This window comes from Convolutriloba macropyga, chromosome 9, assembly GCF_964194025.1.
Source record: "Convolutriloba macropyga chromosome 9, txConMacr16.3, whole genome shotgun sequence".
Lineage (NCBI taxonomy): Eukaryota > Metazoa > Xenacoelomorpha > Acoela > Convolutidae > Convolutriloba > Convolutriloba macropyga.
In genome coordinates this window covers 29,740,099-29,760,760 of record NC_134476.1, presented here as the reverse complement: position 1 = coordinate 29,760,760, position 20,662 = coordinate 29,740,099, and the positions used below count along the sequence as shown (strand labels likewise).

The 20,662-nt window shown below is 37.0% G+C and overlaps 2 protein-coding genes across 2 annotated transcripts in view; one reads left to right on the top strand and one right to left on the bottom strand.

The window, feature by feature from the left end:
• Positions 1–20,662, bottom strand: part of LOC142345714 (uncharacterized) — a 65,097-nt gene that overhangs the window by 40,645 nt on the left and 3,790 nt on the right. The window lies entirely within an intron of this gene.
• LOC142346175 (uncharacterized) lies at positions 17,672–18,496 on the top strand. Its single transcript, XM_075398684.1, has one exon. The coding sequence runs from the start codon at positions 17,672–17,674 to the stop codon at positions 18,494–18,496; it is 825 nt and encodes a 274-aa protein (XP_075254799.1).

Genomic DNA, 20,662 nt, shown 5'->3' with positions numbered 1-20,662 from the left:
ATTTACTTTTCGACGTCTAAACATTATTCAAAACTCGTCACCGTTTATATATGGCTTGACCATTTTTTTCTGGAAAACTAGGTTTGAACTTCTTCAGGCAAATGTATCAGTAATAGTAAAGTTGACAGTAAAATCCGAAATGCATTTTTTTAAGGTTTTCGAATTTTTTTGTCAATTTTTGTTTCACGAGCATAAGGTGACAATCAATTTTTCAAACTCTCGAAGACAAGTTATCAGCGAGATTTAAACACACGCATACATGACATTAGAAAATATTGAATTCGCTTTTGTAGCAAATTTTAAGTAATTTTTAAGTAACAAACAAACAAACAAACACACACACATACACACACAAACAAATAAAAACATTGCCACCCAAATAAAAAAGCAAATTTAAAATTTTCTCTTTTTTTGGGCATCCGATACTTAAATAACTTTCGTTCCGTTCATTTGTGTCTTGATTATTGTAATTGTTTCTGAAAAAATAGGTTTGGCCTTCTTGTGGCATTCAAATCGGTAATAGCTTAAACTTACCTTAAATTCGCAAATTAACTTTTTTAATCATTTCGAAATAATTTCTCAATTTTGATGCTTCATGAGCATAAAAAATTACGCAGACGTGATAATAACTAGGTATAATAAACACATTTTTGGTTCAGGTTATTTTTAAAACCACAAGGCTAAGCAAAACTTTTTAACACTGATAGTTTTTTTCTCGGCCGCCAGTGGTTTTTAACATGTAAAGGAACGTTGAAAGGAATGTTCGTAAAGCCTCTTACTTAGTAGCTTCGAGCAACATTGATTATCAGTTGAACTGATATTTTGGCTTTTCCTTCTTCTTAGTAAGGATGTTTTTGAGGAAATAGGAAAACTTAAAAATTTTTATGAGAGCTGAAAAAGAAAACTTTCTTCTTTTTCTTTCGAAAAAATATTTGTTCATCATATGATGAGTTTCACAATCAATGGACAATTCAGTTTTTCAACTCAAAGAAACGCCCAAAGACCGGAAAAGATCAGTTCGAAGAGCAATTTCGAAATACAGAGAAGTGAAAAATAATTCTGATTTCCAAAAAAAAATTGTGAACATGTATTAAATATTTCAACATTACAATACATAAACATTTTTACTTTCAGATTCATCTGTATTTCGTAATACTAGAGACGATTAGAACGATTTATCGGCTGTGACGTTATAAAGAATACAAATAAATGAAGATATGAAAAGATTTCCTTCTTTTCGATAATGACCTTGGTTAATTTGATGTTCGTTTCATGATACTGATTTTTTTCACGTTTCAAAGGTTTCGAAAAAAACCCAGATAGTAAGTTCTTATTAAACGCGAATAATTTATTGCAAAACAACTCTAAAACTCAGAAAACAGTACAATTTTCTGCTTTTAGTTTTACATTTAAAAAATTGATTTTTTCTATTTTGAGAGCTCTATATTGCCTGAAGTCTTCGATTTCCCAATAATCTTTTCGATACAGAGAAAAAAATGCTTTGCACAATAGTTTTTAACCAGCAGAAAACAGAAAGACGGATAAAAATGTTTTTTTTTAATGAAATTTCGAGAAAAAAAATGAAATTATTCATCTTTTTTGGAAATTTTCGGTCGTATAGTTTAGTTTGTTAATTTTTAAGCGTGAAACTGTAAATCAATATTAAAAAGTCTCCATTTAATCTAACTAAATTTACCACCATATTTTGAGTGTGTCTCTTACATTTCAATACGATCTATCATCCTCCCCTTTCTTTTTTCTCTACGATGTGTAAACAAAAAGTGAAAATTTGACTGAAGAAAAAAAGCCAGCCTCGAATATATATTCCCACATTTTTGAAAAATGCTGGAACAATTACAAAATTAAAAAAAATAGGAAACACTTCTTAATTCCGATTCCTCTGATAGAGTAAGCAGCGTCGTAGAGGACAACATAAAATCGCTTAAACGCTCTTCAAGTGTTGCTCATGTTATGATATTGACATCTGTATGTCTAGACATCACCTTGAACAACTTGTGCATAATGTCTAAAGCTTATGCTTAGACGAGAAGTTATTCAATGCGTACGAAATAGGGTCGTTCTTGTTAACATGGTGTATTCATGGAGATACCTAGTCTACGGCGATAACAACCGACGGCGCCAAGACGTTAAGGTTTTATAGACACTGAAGTATTTTGAGAATACAGCGAGTTGTGTGAAGTCAAAACACAGTCGCATATTATGAATTCGACTGCGTATTGCCTGAATTTAAACACCGTACGTCCTATTAGTAAAAGCACAAGTATTTTCACATTTTTTTGCTCTGCATCTTTAAGGGACAAAACTTAGAATTGTGAAACGATCATTCAGAAATTAGAAAGCATCACTTACAATTGTGTCGGCAACAGCAAAAAATTACAAAAAGATGTCGCTTAAAATTAATATTTTCCAAAATTAGCAAAAATAGAACGACAGTGAAACTAGTACTAACTCAGATATTCAACTGGTATATGATGTACACGATAACAGCAAATCGAATAACAAATTACGAGTTACAAAATATTTTCCAATTCAGGAATAGCAAATCTGATAGCGGATTACGGCTGAACACGAAATAATCGTCAAATTATAGCCACAGACCACATCAACAGATAACAACTGTAGCTTATATGGATCGATTGATAAAAGGTAGAGAGTGCGGGTTTTTCAAAAGTTGAAATTAAAAAGCGGGGGAAAATTCAGGAAAAATAAGGAAAAAGAAGCTGAACTGAATTGCACTTAACCGCATCCAACCATGCATGCATATAATCAATGCACGCGTGAACAAATTTGAAGAAAAAAGCGTCCATTAATTCGAAAATTATAGAGCATAACAACACGTTTATTGATAGTTATTGGTTCATTAAAACCAAAAAGGAAATGTTTCGCTTTCCTACCTGTTCATGGATTATAACAGATAGCTACAAGGTAAATTTAAAATTCGTTTTGGCGTTTTTACAATTTATTTTCTCCACGCGCGTGAATAAACAATTTATGCATATTTAACTCGGAGCTGATTCTCAGCTTTGAGTCGAAATAATAAACACAGACAGCAAAATAGCTTTATTTAGATACTATCTCGCGTGGGACGACGCATAACAGCATCATACAGTGTTGTTTTCCCAAATTTAAGAGCGGCTAGAAAATACACATAAAAAGGTGAAATAGTCTGAAAAACATGCAATATAAAAAGCACATGAGTGTAGCTATCCATAGATAGTATGTACATAGATACAGAAGGCAAAATTAAGCCTTTTCCAGACATAAAAGGAGGCGCTTAAAGCTAATGCGGCGGCTTTCCAGATCATGGAAAGGCAATTACGAGCCAGATCACATCACGATCCGTCTAATTCAAATACCTGAAAAGTAGCTCTGGAATTCAATTTTTGACAAACACACGCAACTGCTGAACAAGATATTGTAAACCTAGAAAGCAGCGCATGGGAAAAGTCGGAAGTTTCGACGTTAGCAGAAAAATTGACCACAAATACTGATAAAGGCTTAAAATATATAGAAGACATAAGGAAAAACCCTGACAATGGAAAGGTTGAAAGGGCAATTGGTCTGTTTTAAACGTACAGCCAAAATTACCGTCAGTAATCGACTTTCGAGAGTCAATTTTAACCCTAAAAATATTTCTGAGTCACATTTAAATTACAAACTCAGATCGGTTATCGTACTTTCAGTGCCGGTAAAACAAAAATAACACCTCAACTCTGAACAGCGACTACCATTAATGTTTTCGACCATCTCCCTCTGGATCCAGCTAATTAAAAAAGTTGATCAAAGGTCATACAGATAAAAACTGTTTACACCGACAGTCTCCCACCAGAAATAAATTAAATACTATTTGTTGCCATCCCGTGCCAGTAATTGTCCCCATCAGTCGTTGCAGACACATCCACTAAAACTTGAAGTTTAAACGCAGTCCAAAATTCTTCTATACAAGAACTCAGTAGTAAAAATTTAGCTAGTCTTTCAAAATCTAACGCTCCGAAGACACAGTGAGATGCCCAGCCGAGAGGGTTGTGCATGTTGGTTTGGACATTTTAAGGCTTGGAGACTTTTGATCCGGCGGTTCTGGTTTTCGCGTTTCTCGAGGGAGTTTGATAGATGAATAACAACTATGTCTCTTAGCAATAAGATTCAACTTTAGAAGCTTTTGAATTGAGTTCTGAGATCGGAAGATCAGATTATTTTAGAGAAAAGAGCTACAGATTGACAAAAATCAACCACCATCTCCGAAGAGTTTCAGGCATCAATTGTTCCAGCATTTTCTCAAAATTGGGCAATATATGTACGAAGCAGGCTTTCTATCTTCAGTACAATTTTCACCTTTCATAACCATCCTAGGGGAAAAAAGTGAAAAAAAGATAAAATCATCCGAACAAAAAGATTGAAAAGTGAAAAATCATCAGTCGGGGGGGGGGGGGGGACAAATTTCAAAAAATCATTTCAATTATTTTACCTGCTTTCTCTTCTCTGTTTTCTGCTGATTAAAAACTAAGTAGCTTACAAACCAATCTTTTCGGTATCAATTATTTTTTATTGGGAGACAGAAGAAGGTTTCAGGGAATTAAGAGCTCTCAAAACCACGAATATCGAATTTAAAAATGTAAAGCTGAAAAAAAAATTCGTTTCTAAATTCTAGACTAGTTTTCGAGTTTTCATAGTTCATAAGATGAAAACATTTTAGTAATTTGAAAAACCCGCGGGGACGTAAAAATGAATTTCATGAAATGAACAACACACAAAAATATTGAAAAACAAAAACTTTTATTTTCTATTCCTTATATTGTGAGAGAAGAGAAAAAAATTCGAGTTAATAAGTTTACTGGTCACCAGGTGCGAATACAAATTCGTAATTATTTGAAAATTAGAAAAAAATTTTTTTACTTCTATGTATTTTGATATTGCTCTTCGAATTGATCTTTTCTAGTATTTGAGCGTTTCTGTCACCAAATTTTTTGAAAGAAAATTAGAAAACTCACAATGCAAAGTGAAAAAGAGCCAACACAACAATTTTTATGAAAACCACCGTTGCTCGTCAAAGTCAATAAAGGCCTTTCAGGCCAACAGAATCGTTGACAAATAGCAGCGGACTGCAAAAACTGCCAGAAATCTTTAATATAAATAACAAAATTTGCAACAAAATGCGGCTTTAAATATGTTCAAAACAAAAGTTGTGTTCACTAAATCTACTGATATCCCATCCGCAAAATTTTAAAAACTAATTGGCCCAATATGCTAGTGAAACATAGAAAAATATTCAAAAAACTCCAAAAACTTCATCTCAAAGTCTAATGTCAAAAATAACAATTGCCAGCTCCATTGCTTCAAATATTCCACGCCTCGTTTTCGAAGAAGACAAGGAAGGTATCAATTAACTGCGACGAAACAAAAATTGCAAAAGTTTTTTGGTGTTGGCGTTTGCATTGGTGTGCGTGCGTCTGCATGTAAGAGAGAGAGAGAGAGAGAGAGAGAGAGAGAGAGAGAGAGTTTAATGTTTTGCTAAGAGGATGAAAAGTGTCAGAGCTTTTTCAGTAAACTAATAACACAGACACTCCCTGTCAATTATCCAAACGGTAATTTTCTAAAAACAAATTTAAACAAAATCTTATTCCGGGTAATTTGACTCCCATAACAGTGTGTTCATTGAAAATATGAGAATGGGAACGGTCATCGTATTTGAACTTTCTGAGCTACACCCAGATTTGCTGGAGTCGTCTTGCAGAATTCAATTTATACTTTTCACTGTGGAAGTGTGCATTTCAAATTATAACGTAACATCCAGCCGGTATTTAAGACTAACGAATTACAATCGATATAGAAGTAAATCCAAGCCAATCGAAATTGAGGCAAGTCGTGCTCCCAAAATATTTTTCAATCGGCAATAAAACCTCGGTTTTGAAAACTCAAAATTGAAACAGGCCGATTTCACGAATAAATTTAATCACGCTCTAACCATGAAATATTCTCGGTCAAAAACTAATCAATAATTCAAGCATTAATGGAAGCATGATTTTTAATCTATCTTTACTTATTTACTTTTTGAACAATTTTATCTGCAATCAATGCATAAAGAGACTGGGCAATTTTTTATACAGAAACATATCCGAAGATCAAATGCCGGGACCTAAAGTTTTTTTCCAGAAAAACAATACAAATTGAAGAAATTAGCGATAATACTCATTGCGTAAGTTTATGTTGACTCTTCAAATCTCTGGCTTTTAAGGAACTACTTAGCTTTATGAAGATCATCTTTGACGTTTATTTGAATTTGTTTAACTTTTTGGTCACAAGGATGAAAATAGTCAGAGCTTTAAGAGTAAACTCATAACACTCACACTCCCGGTCGATTATCAAACTAGTACTTTTCTTTAAAAAATGTTGAACAAAATATTATTCTAAGTACTTGGCCTCCCACGATAGAAGTCGTCTTGCCAAATAGTCTTGCTGAATTCAATTTAGACTTTTCATTGCAGAAAGAGTGCATTTCAAATTATAACGTAACATCCAACTGGCATTTAAGACTAACGAATTGCAATTGATATAGAGGTAAATCCCAGCCAGTCGAAGTTGAGGCAAGTCGTGCTTCCACAAAATTTCTCAATCGGCAATAAAAACTCGGTTTCGAAAACTCAAAATTAAAACAAAGGTCGATTTCATGAAGAAATTTAATCACGCTCTAACCGTGAAATATTCTCGGTCAAAAATAATCAATAGTTGAAGCATTAATGGAAGCATGAACTTTAATCTCTCTTTACTTATTTACTTCTTGGAAGACTTTATCTGCAATCAATGCATAAAGAACTTGGACAAATTTTTATACAGAAACAATATCCGAAGATCAAATGCCGGGACTTCTAGTTTCTTTTCCAGAAAAACAATACAAATTGGAGAAATTAGCGTTAATATTCATTGCGTAAGTTTAAGTTGACTCTTCAAATCTCTGGCTTTTAAGGAACTACTTAGCTTTATGAAGATCACCTTTGACGTTTATTTAAATTTGTTTAACTTTTTGGCTACGAGGATGAAAAGAGTCAGAGCTTTAAGAGTAAACTCATAACACCCGCACTCCTTGTCGATTATCTAGTACCTTTCTTTAAAAAACGTTGAACAAAATCTTATTCTAAGTACTTGGCCTCCCACGATAGGAGTCATCTTGCCAAATAGTCTTGCTGAATTCAATTTAGACTTTTCATTGCAGAAAGAGTGCATTTCAAATTATAACGTAACATCCAACTGGCATTTAAGACTAACGAATTGCAATTGATATAGAGGTAAATCCCAGCCAGTCGAAGTTGAGGCAAGTCGTGCTTCCACAAAATTTCTCAATCGGCAATAAAAACTCGGTTTCGAAAACTCAAAATTAAAACAAAGGTCGATTTCATGAAGAAATTTAATCACGCTCTAACCGTGAAATATTCTCGGTCAAAAATAATCAATAGTTGAAGCATTAATGGAAGCATGAACTTTAATCTCTCTTTACTTATTTACTTCTTGGAAGACTTTATCTGCAATCAATGCATAAAGAACTTGGACAAATTTTTATACAGAAACAATATCCGAAGATCAAATGCCGGGACTTCTAGTTTCTTTTCCAGAAAAACAATACAAATTGGAGAAATTAGCGTTAATATTCATTGCGTAAGTTTAAGTTGACTCTTCAAATCTCTGGCTTTTAAGGAACTACTTAGCTTTATGAAGATCACCTTTGACGTTTATTTAAATTTGTTTAACTTTTTGGCTACGAGGATGAAAAGAGTCAGAGCTTTAAGAGTAAACTCATAACACCCGCACTCCTTGTCGATTATCTAGTACCTTTCTTTAAAAAACGTTGAACAAAATCTTATTCTAAGTACTTGGCCTCCCACGATAGGAGTCATCTTGCCAAATAGTCTTGCTGAATTCAATTTATACATTTCACTGTGGAAAGTGGGTATTTCAAATAATAACGTAACATCCAGCTACTTAGTTCTTTTGATTTTTCTACTTAGTTCTTTTGATTTTTTCATAAAACAAGAAAATATTTCTGGTAGATAATTAGGCTTCGGATTTGACTGGAAGAAACAAACAAATTTGACCAAACACGGTTTGACCAGAATCAAATTTTTGAACAAAAACTAAGAGAAAAGGAGGAAAGCGTGAAATATTATTCAAAGGTGTCAGTTGCTCATGTCTCTCTAATCTTTATAAACTACATAGAGAAGTATTCTGGCCATTTAAAAACTCGATTCCTCTCACATTGCGAAAATTGAGAAGCTATTGAGTACTTGTATTAAACAGTCAAAAAATTTTTTCATATATGAAGGAGAAAAGATTGAAATTGCATGCAACTTCATTTTTTTTACTTCTGTAACCGACAGATTGTAATATATAAGCAAAACCGTTTATTGTTTGAAGAAGACAAACACTTTTGACATAATTTCAGATGCATTGTCTGTTGAATTGTTAATAATAACTTTGAAATTATTTTGAAATTGAGAGATTTTATTTTTTTGAGATTAAAACTCCGATCCCATTGAAGCCACAAAACAGTTGATTTGATTTATTAAATACATAAAAAATGAGATTCTTGTTTCTCTGCTGTTTACAGCCATTTCAAATCTTGCGACTACTCTTTTGTATCTTCGAATGATGAGTTTTTCAGAATTTCTTTAAAAAATTGATTAAAATAGATTTGCAATGTTCCGTGACAGTTTCCGTAACAAATGCCAAATTATCAACTTTGTACGGTAAAATATGTTTTGAGAACATTTCCTAAGCACCTAACAGATCTTTTTCAGAAAGGTTTTACTCAGTATAGGCTCAAACTGAGACCATATCTAAATTGATATTGGCGTTCTCTATATGTTGCTATCAGAGCACTACGAAATAATGACAGGACAAATTCTCTTGATGACAAATGATGACAGGACAAATTCTCTTAAGCACAATAAACAGCAATACATATGTTTTACATTTAATATAAATTATTACCAATTTGGTGTCTTTGAAATTGTCATCTGAGTTTAATGTGTTAAAAACGAACTCAAACCTGATCTGGAAAAATAGTTTGAACTTTGTTCAACTTGCATCGATGATCAAAATCACATATCGAAATTATTCTCATGGAAAAAATTAAAGTTTACGACAAACTTAAGACGTGTGTTGGAAATTTCTGTGCCACCAACAGACTCGGGCAAGCCGACTTGTTACTTTATCTTCTAAAAGTAGCTGAAAATAGTTTCAATTTACCATAAGGGCCCCAAATCGGAGCACGCTTGCTAGCTGCGCCATAGAGCAGTAGATCCAATAATTTATCAAACTGCTTTACTAAGAGCAAATTACAAAAAAAACATGAATTCCGTAAACCCAACGCAAAGTCACGTTAACGTCTCTCAACAATGCCAATATAAAGGGCATTAAATCAGGGTTTTCCTGGAAACAGGCAGCTGGGCGATGAAAAGGAATCCGTAATTACTCAGTTGATAGAAAAAAGACGAGCAACCTGATCACCATTTCCTCCAAAAGGAAACAGACAAGATAAGTAATTAGTCTACAACCCGCTGCAAGTAGCCATCTTCCATGTAACGGCTCTGGGTTAACGAACACAAAATATCACATCTAAGAGAACATATATGTGGTAACATAGACAGCTGACTTTTTACATGAGCCTAGAATGGTATGAATGGGGGGAAGGGGTACGGATATTGTGGCAACTATTTTCAGATTAGTTAAGCGGCCTTGCTCAACCTCATTAACGTTCTAATCAGCATGCAATCTATACTACAATTAAGATTTTGATGAGGTTATCAGCATAATCTGTGAATGAATTTATAGAGAAACAGACAAAATTTATACAGACTACTGATCAACAAAGAATATCCGCCGTAGTCTTTTCGACTCGCCAGAATTCGCATCACAGTAAATCGGTTTGTTACAACATCTTGGCCAACAAAACACCCAACACAGGTGAAAACCAAAAATGTAGCCTACACTGCAATCGGCTGCAAACAAATTACATAACCTTCAGTAAAACGTTGTGAAATCAACTTCAAACATGCGCCCGCTAATGTCGGATCAATTTTGCTCTCAAAAGACAGGCGCCGGGCAATTAAACTTAAACAGGTTGAATCCTACGCGCATGAGTGTTGTAAACAACTTTGATTTGAATGTTTTGAAAATCTACTCTCACCAAAAAAACGTTGACTGCCAAAATAAAACTTGAGGCTTTTTTGTGGTCCCAAATTCATTCAGGACACATACGCCCATCAGCACAAAAATAAGTTAGACAGTGAAAAGCGCCATTATCTGTTGTCTGCGGTGTTGAAAACAAAATCTGTTGTCTTAGAGACTTCAAGCCTTGAAAACTTTGGACAAAATGAACAAAAAGGAGCTCACCCTGGGACAGAAAAACAATCAGTAGAAAATACATTTTTGACAGATTGACAGAAAAAAAGAGCAAAAGCTTCAAATGAAAAGAATGAAACATAAAAAACATTTAAGTAAGTTTTCATACAAATTGTGGAGATTCCTGCAATAGACTTTATACTCTGCCCTCAAAAATCTTCACGTAGATTAAGACGGTCGCAATTGACCTCAACTGCATTAATTAGGTTCGCAAATATCAATTCCAAAGAGAAGTCGAGTCATTTTCAGAGTGAGTACGCCAAGTGTGACTAAAAATTATTCAAGTGAAGAACGAAGAACTCGCAACAACCTGGTCGTAACAAAAAACTCTACGAGAAAGTCGGAAGAATTTCGGAAGCAACTCGAAGCGTTGGAACTTCAAAAAATTCATTATTTAAGCAAGCAAAAAAGTTACAAAATCATTTAGAAAACATTTAAGAAAACCAACAGAACTAATAGATCGTGAGACACAATTTTATTCACCTCAGTTCACAAAAAAATCTAACAGCAAAATCTTCTACCCGACGAAATTTTTATTTTAAAAGACACGCCAGATCATCTAGAAAAACAGCCCAATTTTTTCAGATGATGATGATGATGGATGATGGCGAGGGCTTATCCACTCTTTCCAAACCCATGAGTGGTTGTTGATCGTCAGAAGGCTTGACAGAAAAGTTGAGTCTTCAGCAACTTTTTGAATTCTTCCAGAGTTTCTGCCATTCGAATGTACGCAGGCAATTCATTCCATTCCTTGGCTCCTTGGAACCTGAAACATCTGCGAGCAGATTCTGAAGTACAATTCGGTAGCCTAAAAAGCCTCTGTCTGGAAGGGCATGCCAAATTTACATTTCTTTCGAAAAGTTCCTGCAAGTAAATAGGAGCGATGGCTCGGTCAACTTTGAACATAATGCATTATAACTTGAGAGTAATCCGTTGTTTAATGGGAAGCCAGTGTAACTTTTTCAGAGCTGAATTCGAAGACGAGAACTTTGATAAACCGAAAACTAACTTTGCAGCTGAATTTTGGACTTTTTGAAGTTTTTGAATGAACTGCTTATCCAGTCTACTATAGATAATATTGCAATAATCCAAGCATGGTAAACTGAAGCACGATACCAGTTCTTTGCGTTGTTTAATATCAATGAACCTTTTAACAGCATACAATTTACGCAATTGAATATAACACTGTTGGCAGACTTTGTTGATCTGTTTTTCTAAGGTCAGGTTTCTGTCCAAGTGTACTCCCAAAATTTTCACAGAACTTTTTATCAGTAGTTCAGTTCCAAATAGGACAAGCTTTTCAGGAGGTTTGAAACTGGACTTGCGGTTACTGAGAAAAATGATATCAGTTTTATTCTGGTTGTTGACAAGTTTCAACTTTTTCATCATTCCAATGGTACATTGAAGAACATTGTCGATCTCATCTCTTCCTTGTTCATAGTCGAATATCAACTGACAATCATCTGCATAAAAAAGTTATGAAACACTCATTTCATCCAGCAAAGTATACAGCGGTGTCAGATAAAATGAAAACAACAAGGGGCCCAATATAGACCCTTGCGGGACACCAGAAGTGCTGATTAAACTTTCCGATAAACAATTGTCGATGAAGACTTGTGAGTTTCTATGTTTCAAATAACTTTCGAAAAAATTCAGAACTATTCCATCGAAGCCAAACTTGTTTTTGAGGATCATCAATAAAATGTCCAGATTCACTGTATCAAACGCAGAGGTCAAATCAAGCGATATGACAACAGCAGGTTTCTTTTTGTTTGATATTTCAGACACTTTTTCTAGGCAATATAAAATACTTGATTCAGTTGAATGATTCTGGCGATAGGCTGACTGGAAACGTGGCCATAACCCATTCTTATTGAAGTATGATTTCATCTGAGAGAGTACATGACTTTCAATTACTTTAGAAAGTAGTAGTGTGTTAGTAACCGGTCGGTAGTTTCCAAGATCGTTCTCATCATCTTTCTTGTGTAAGATACTATAACTCCCTGCTTCAAGGAAATCGGGAAAACCCCGTGGGATAGTACACAGTTAAAAAGCTCCGTGAAGGTATCAGAGAAACGATTTATTAAAAACTTCAAAAGAACTGCTGGTACAACATCATGTGGCGCTGTAGAATTCGATACACGATTAAGGCTTCTTTCAACTTCCAATTGACTCAGTAACAAAAATTCAGACCAAAGGTGCTGACATGTAGGTTCAAAAAATGGGATGGAGTTGTCAAAACGCTGAATAAGACGCGTAACCTTCTGCTGGAAAAATTCATTGAAGTCCCGGGATAAAACTATGGGATTCTGGTAATTGGAGAGTTTGTTGATTTTTCTTTTGAACAATTCATCAAAAGTGAGGTATCTCAATTTGTTGGACTCATTTTGGAGACGTAGTGAAAGAAACCCATCTAGTTTTTCCTTTAGAAGATCTCTGTAAAAATACAAGTGAGACTCAAGACGAACTTCATTCTCAGTTGATGGATATTTTTTCAAGGTTCTCTCCAACTTTCTTTTTCGGCGCTTGGCTTTGACACATTCAGAATCAAAATAGCGAGGGCGATCGGAGTGCACTGGAAAACGTTTAAAAAGAACAATTTGATCCCTAACGGTGGCGAGCGTAGTATGAACAACATCAAATACTCGATCGATAATTTCTGCAGAAGTATTACCATTAATTCCAGAGAGGGCACTATGAAACACATCATTAAAAATCTCAGCGTATTTATAATCGTTGACAGATTTCCAATGATAACCCATCCTGTACTTTGTCTCTTTTACAGGTCGTTCAATGTCAAAGTCGAATAATAGAGCAAAGTGATCCGAGGGCAGGCTTTTGTCAAGAACTATGTCAACTGAAATTTCTCTGTTCGTTAGAACTAGATCCAGTATGTTGCCATTTACTGACGTTGCTTCACTAGGACCGCAGAATAAACCAAATTCTTCAAGGAGAGAGTTGAATTTCAGCTGAATTGAACCGTTCTTGTTCAACGGGATATTGAAGTCACCTAAGATAAAACAATTAAAATATTGAGGTAGATACTTGGAAACTTGGTCGGAAAACTGCTCGAAAAAAAAGTTATTGATCCAGGAGGAGGTCGATAAACAATGATAAGAAGAAACGTTTTGCGATAGAACGTTATTCCAAGAGATAGAAATTCCAAATGCGGAGAAACCGACGAATTAATAGCTTTCGCTTTGAAATTGTTTTTCAGGAAAAGAGTAATTCCACCACCACGTGAGTTTGTACGGAAGACGTGAAACGAAGAACATTTACGGCCGGCTATCAAATCAATACAGTGCTTTGTTGATTCTGATATCCAGGTTTCAGTGATAGCCAAGAACGCAAAGTTATTCAGCATCAAATATTGGTGTAAAAGCTCAAACTTGTTGCATATGGACCTGGCATTCCAAAGACAGCCCTTGAGCGAGTATTTATTTAGTCAATTTGTAGTTACTTGCTGCCCAGAATTCACAGTCTTCAACCAGGCTCGTGCCTCATCGTTCAAGAAATACCTGCGCAAGATTATATTCTCTGGCCAAGTGTCACTACTCTCCACAAGCTCCGTTTTATCATCAGGGAAAATAATGTGAAAAGACTTCACTTGTTGGTTCCGACTCTGCAGTTCTCTGCAAGCTAATGGATTCAAGTTTTGGTCATTACAGTACTTGAGAAGAGAGTCGGTATCAACTGTTACCGGAACCCGGCTAACGAAGTAATGTTTGCGTGGTGGCAACTTCAGCTTAGGTTGAACTCCTTGGAATGTCGCATTTGTTTTGTTGCCTTGAAATACAGCAACCTCATTCACAGACCTGTTCCGTTTTTTGGATCTGTCACTGGTGACAGAGAAGGCGCTATCTCTTCTGTTTTTGCGAATACCAAGGATGTTTCTTGCGGCAGTAAATAAATGATCAACTGAAAACACTTACATGGCTAATATCCATCACGAAATAGCCAGCATCAAAAACTTAGAACTCCACCAAAACCATTAAACCTGCCACCAAAAAGACACGTTGCGAAAACACAAGGCAGGCAACGACCTTCAAATACAATTTCTAACAGTTTTTTAAAAAAATAAAGATGGAAAAACAAAAAATTTTCAATATTGACGTCCCAGCAATGTAAAAACACTTGACAATTATCATCTCTTCTGGGAGATTTCAAAAAACAACGCCATCTACAGCAATTTAAAATTATTTAAGAAAAAAGACAAAGGAAACATTAAACCTGATACGCAGAAAATTATTAAATAACGAAGTCTAGCCACAGAGCCGCCTTATATTGAATGGAAACAACGGCGAAAATAAGCTAAAATAATGAATATTTCGCGAGGACACTTAGGGCAGAGGTTATGGCAACAACCCATTTACAAGCAATTGCCAGAAGCGAAAAAGTGCCAAAATTTATAATGCGGAAGTTGCGGACGCTGTCATCAACATTGATGCCCAGTGGATTATTTGCCATATGTGCACTATTTACCATCTGTGCCCGATACTGATTCGACATGGTTAAGAAAAGTCATGCAAGTATTCAGCCATAACAACATCAGAAATCGTGAAGAACAGTCAATTTAACAAAAACTAGAAACTGGAAACTGTTTGGTAAGGTTCGGTAAGTATTGGTAAGGTTCGGTAAGGCTTGGTAAAGTTCGGTAGATATTGGTAAGGTTCGGTAAGGCTTGGTAAGGTTCGGTAAGGCTTCGTAAGGTTCGGTAAGGCTTGGTAAGGTTCGGTAAGGCTTGGTAAGGTTTGATCAGACTCGGTAAGGATTGGTAAGGTTCGGTAAGGCTTGGTAAGGTTCGGTAAGGCTTGGTAAGGTTCGGTAAGGCTTGGTAAGGTTCGGTAAGGCTTGGTAAGGTTGATCAGGTTCGGTAAGGTTTGGTAAGATTCGGTAAGTATTGGTAAGGTTCGGTAAGGCTTGGTAAAGTTCGGTAGATATTGGTAAGGTTCGTTAAGGCTTGGTAAGGTTCGGTAAGGCTTGGTAAGGTTTGATCAGACTCGGTAAGGATTGGTAAGGTTCGGTAAGGCTTGGTAAGGTTCGGTAAGGCCTGGTAAGGTTCGGTAAGGCTTGGTAAGGTTCGGTAAGGCTTGGTAAGGTTTGATCAGGTTCGGTAAGGTTCAGTAGTTTTGGTAAAGTACCGTATCAACGTTTTGGCAGGGTTTAGTACACTTTGGTAGGTAATTGTTAACCGGTAGTTAAATAAACAGGTTTTGGCCTTGAGATTTGGTTAACAATGCTACTAAAAGTGGCTAAATTAAATTCAAAGCTCTAGACCCACTCAACAAAACAGAGTTAATGGTTCTTACTCGAACCGGAAAATCAACAAGAGTTAAACATCAGGTAAATTCTACGAGTTCACAAACACCAGCAATGGGTGAAAACGAAGAATCCTCTGTTGATCCTCATTTGAAACACATTAACAACCAAAAACTAATGTTTGAAAGCGAAATTGAATCCTGCATCGAATTTGTTGTTTCAGGAATCGATTCCGGGGAGGACACGGAAACTCTAGCAGAAACATTGAGCGAAATTAAAGAGCTGCAAGAGAAACTCGACAACTCCGTTCAAGAGCTTTTGGACATCTCACCATCAGAAGACGCAGATACGCTCTGTTTTCAAATTAGCAAACTAAAATTCAAGATTCGAAAAACAACCGCTGCCCTCCGCAAACACAAAAAAGAAACTCAAAGCGCAGAAGTAAGCAATGTTTCATCAGGCAACTTAAGGGTAACATTTGATAGTAGCAGCAGTAACCCAACCATTCTTAACACTAACAGGACCTCTACAAATTTCTCAGCATCCGCTGGGAACGAAGTGTCAGGTCAACTTTTTTCGTCGGACTCTGCAGCGCCCGCTAGCTCAGTTCAATCCAATTCAATTTCGCCGCCGGCTAATATGGAATCCAATATTGGTTTCTCAACGGCTACTTCATCTGGAAATCCTGTTCACAGTGCCTTGTCTTCGGAACCGTTTCTTGCTAATTCAAACAGTAGTTCAGTCAACCAGGACACATCATTTCATTTTTCGAACAGCAATCCATCATGGAGATTCCTTTCCAATCAACAATTCTCAGATCCGTCGGCGTCCGCTACACTTGGCTCTGCTTCATATCAGAACCCCATCTCCATGTCCACTTGTTTCCAGAAATCTGTACCCAAGTTGCAGGCAACAAAATTTGATGGCAACCCACTCGACTGGATGAAGTGGTTCAGCATTTTTCAAGCCACAATAGATCGATCGCCTATGTCATTATCAGAAAAGATGATACATCTTCAATCTCTATTAACTGGAGAGGCAAAGCATTTAATAGATGGATACGGCTGCAACGGAAGTCTGTATGTCCCAGCGTTGAATCGTCTCGAGGAACACTTCGGAAACCCAAACCGGATAGTAAATGCCTTTCTTGATAAACTCTCGCAGTTCAAACCACCTAATCTGACTGTCCCTGAAAGTTATACCCAATTTTCAGCCTTTCTCTTGACCCTAGTGGATACATTTCAACAACTTGGATTCAATCACGACATCCATTCTACTACAAATCTCAATCAGGCATTAAATAAACTTCCGACACCAGTCCGCCTGGACTGGAACAAGTATGCCCTCGAAAAGTTTTCACTCCAGCCGTCTCTTAAAGACCTTTCTGATTGGTTATCAATCTACGCAAAGGCTTGCAGAGATTTGCCAGCGCCAATTTCCATAACACGACCCAGCCATGGAAGATCAAACTTTGCCCATAAACCATGGATTCAGAAAACTCAAAGTCCCTTGCCCTCATCTACGAGAACGACAAGCAATGGTCAACAAGGTGGCTCCTTTTAAGACAGTAACAAACAAGGCCCCTCCAGAACTGTTGTTTGCCCCCAGTAATGAGACCTGTCAATATCTCTACAAATGTTCTCATTTCCAAACCCTCTCTCCTTTCGATCGGAGAGAACATGTCAAAAACTTAAAACTTTGCTTCAACTGCTTTGGCAGTCATCATGGTCAACATTGCAATTCAAAAAATGTTTGTCGAACTGGCAATTGTGGCCGAAAGCATCATACTCTGCTCCATGAGAGCTTTGGAGACAATAATCAGAGAGTGAAACCGCCATCGGCCGTTAAATCCGTTCAATTACATGGAACAGGCCAAGTAGCCCTTGTTCCGGTTGAACTTTCCAATGGTGTAAAAACTCTTGATACTTATGCGTATCTAGACAACGGAAGTTGTCAAAGCTTGCTGCTTACATCTGCAGCATCAGAATTGGAGATTGACATGAACACAGTCGCTAAAATGCCTATCAGTGGCTACCATACAACTAGAGAAAGAGACTGTTCTCAAGTTTCTGTCCAATTCAAGCCATACAGATCTCAGAATAGCTCAGTAGTTTCAATCGATGTGCTAGCAGTACCAGATCTCAATATGACACCAGTTAAAACCAGTGAGCAGAACAAACTTTGTAGAAAGTTTGATCACCTTAAACACATCACGTTTCCAAATGTCAAACAAAATCAAGTGTGTATAATCATTGGAATTGATAACCTTGAACTAATACCCTACAATGAGATAGTTAAAGGCCCGAAAAACACACCTTGGGCTGTCAAGACACCATTAGGTTGGACTTGTGCCGGAAAGACCAACATAATTGCAGATGAGCAAAATCCAGTTCTCAAAACCCAAATTTGTTCCCATGGCCAATTGGACAACGAACTTTTCACTAAAGTTCAGGATTGGATGAAGATCGAAAATTATGGCATTGCATCCAAGAAAAAAGCACTGTCCAAGAACGATGAACAGGCTTTGGAAATTTTACAATCCACAACCAGATTCAAGGATGGTCATTACGAAGTTGGTCTCTTGTGGAAAGAGAACGCAAAATTGCCGAATAACAGATGGCTCGCTGAGAAACAGTTGAAGCAGCTAAAAGCAAAGCTTTCCACAAAGCCAGTATTAAGAGAAAAATATGAAGAGACTTTGCAAAAGGACTTGCAAAACGGATATGTTGTAAAAATTGATCTTTGTACCGACAACACAAAGTCAGTTTCTTATCTACGTCATCACCTTGCATTGCATCGTACGCTCTACGTCGCTCTGCAATAGATAATCAGAAACATTTTCCTGAGGTTTCCCATATTGTTGAACGCAATATCTACATGGACGATTTGTATATTTCCACTGACGACGTTGAAAAAGCTGTAAACATAATGAGCAGCACTTAAGCTTGCCTGTCTCTTGGGGGTTTTAACCTCACCAAGTGGAATTCTAATTCGGCTGCGTTTTTGCAACAAGTCAGTAGGGATCAACTTTTAAACACAAACGAAGCTTCACCTCAAATTCAAAAGGTCCTCGGATTACCGTGGAATGCAAAAACAGACACTTATGTAATCGAGAAGAAACTTTTCAAGAAGTTTCCCTTGGATAACACTATGGTAACCCAAAGAAAACTTCTGCGGTTTGTCGCATCCATTTTTGACCCCCTAGGTTTTATTGCACCGCTCACCATCCGAGTTCGTAAAAGTCTACAGGCCGCCTGGAATCATGGACGAAAATGGGACAAACCATTGGACCTCAATGAATTTGCAGATCTAACTCAGCTGCAAAACGAACTACGGGAATTCCGCGAATTTTCAATACCTCGCTGTTTATTCATTAACAAAGCAATAAAAGAAACAGCTCTCCATACATTCTCAGACGCGTCGGAGTATGCACTCTCAGCAGTTTCAAATCTTAGGATTGAATACGTTGATGACACCGTTCAAGTGAAATTCATCATGGGAAAAGCCCGCGTAGCTCCAATCAAAAGAATGACAATTCCAAATCTCGAGTTGCAAGCCGCCGTCTACGCAGCTCTGCTCGCACAATTCGTGACAGAAGAGCACGACATTCACATTAATGAAAAAGTTTTCTGGTCCGATAGTACCACAGTTCTTGGCTCAGAACCCCAGAGATACGTCATCGCATATTTGTTGCTAACAGGTTGGCGAAGATACTTGATGTATCAACAGCACATGACTGGAATTACATCACCTCAGCTGACAATCCAGCCGATGATGGCTCAAGAGGCTATGAAATTAAACAGATGAACTGCAGTTCTCGATGGCTCAACGGTCCTTCCTTTCTACAGTTACCAAAAAGTGACTGGCCAAGTCAGGACATCTTGAAAGCACGAAATTCAAACGTTCTCATCGTTCATGCGTTGCAAACCGATCTGCACTCAGCAATTCAATGTCCCATCGACATTGCACGCTTCAGCAATTGGAATCGTCTGGTTAGAGTTGCAGCATACTGCTTCTTCTTCCTCGATCGCTTGAAAAAACAGAGCAGTAGCTTATCGCTCGCACATCACACACTGGCTTACAAGTACCTCATCGGCGTTGCTCAAAGTCAGAACTTTGGAAGTGAGATTTTGTCTTTACAAAAAGGCAAGGAGATACTTTCGTCGAGCCCTCTAAAGACACTCTGTCCTTTTGTTAACGGAAAAAATGAACTCCGCGCCAAAGGTCGGCTGTCTAAGGCAATGGTCTTAGAAACTGCTCGCCATCCGTTAATTTTAGACGGGGTTAACCCAATCGTTAAGCTCCTCATCAAAAACACTCACGTGGTGAATAGTCACTCTGGTGTTGAACAAACACGTTCCTTTCTAATGGAATACTATTGCATTCTGAAATGCCGAGCTGTCGTTAGACAAACAATACGTCAGTGCATTCCCTGCCGAAGAATGGCTCAAGAAATTAGTCCACCTCAGATGTCAGATCTGCCCAGTGAACGTTTACCGCTACAAAATCACGTTGCGTTTGCCACAACAGGCCTGGACTACATAGGTCCTTTTCCTATAAAACAGTGTGGTAAATTTGCTACCCGTTATATCCTTCTATTTTCATGCTTAGTTGTAAGAGCCGTTCATTTGGAAGTTTCTGAAAGTCTTTCTACAGATTCTACAATGAGTTGCATCCGCAGATTCATTAGCCGCCGCGGAAAACCAAAAATATTTTATTCTGACAACGGAAAATCTTTTGTCGGCTCTTGTTCCGAATTGAGAAAAGGAATAGCTCTCAGATCCTCGCGAGAATTTGCATCTAAGCTCCACATCTTAGACGTAGATATCAATTGGAAATTTAACCCCCCTCTGGCTCCGCATTTTGGCGGCAGCTGGGAAAGATTAGTTCAAGTTTTCAAACTCTCCCTCTACAAAGTCATTGGCTCAAGAACGCTAACAGACGAAACGTTGTCGACATTCACTTGTGAAATTGAGTCCAACACGAATTC

What these genes read in the sequence shown, in the direction of transcription:
- LOC142346175 (XM_075398684.1), top strand. Translation starts at nt 17,672, where the DNA reads ATGAACACAGTCGCTAAAATGCCTATCAGTGGCTACCATACAACTAGA.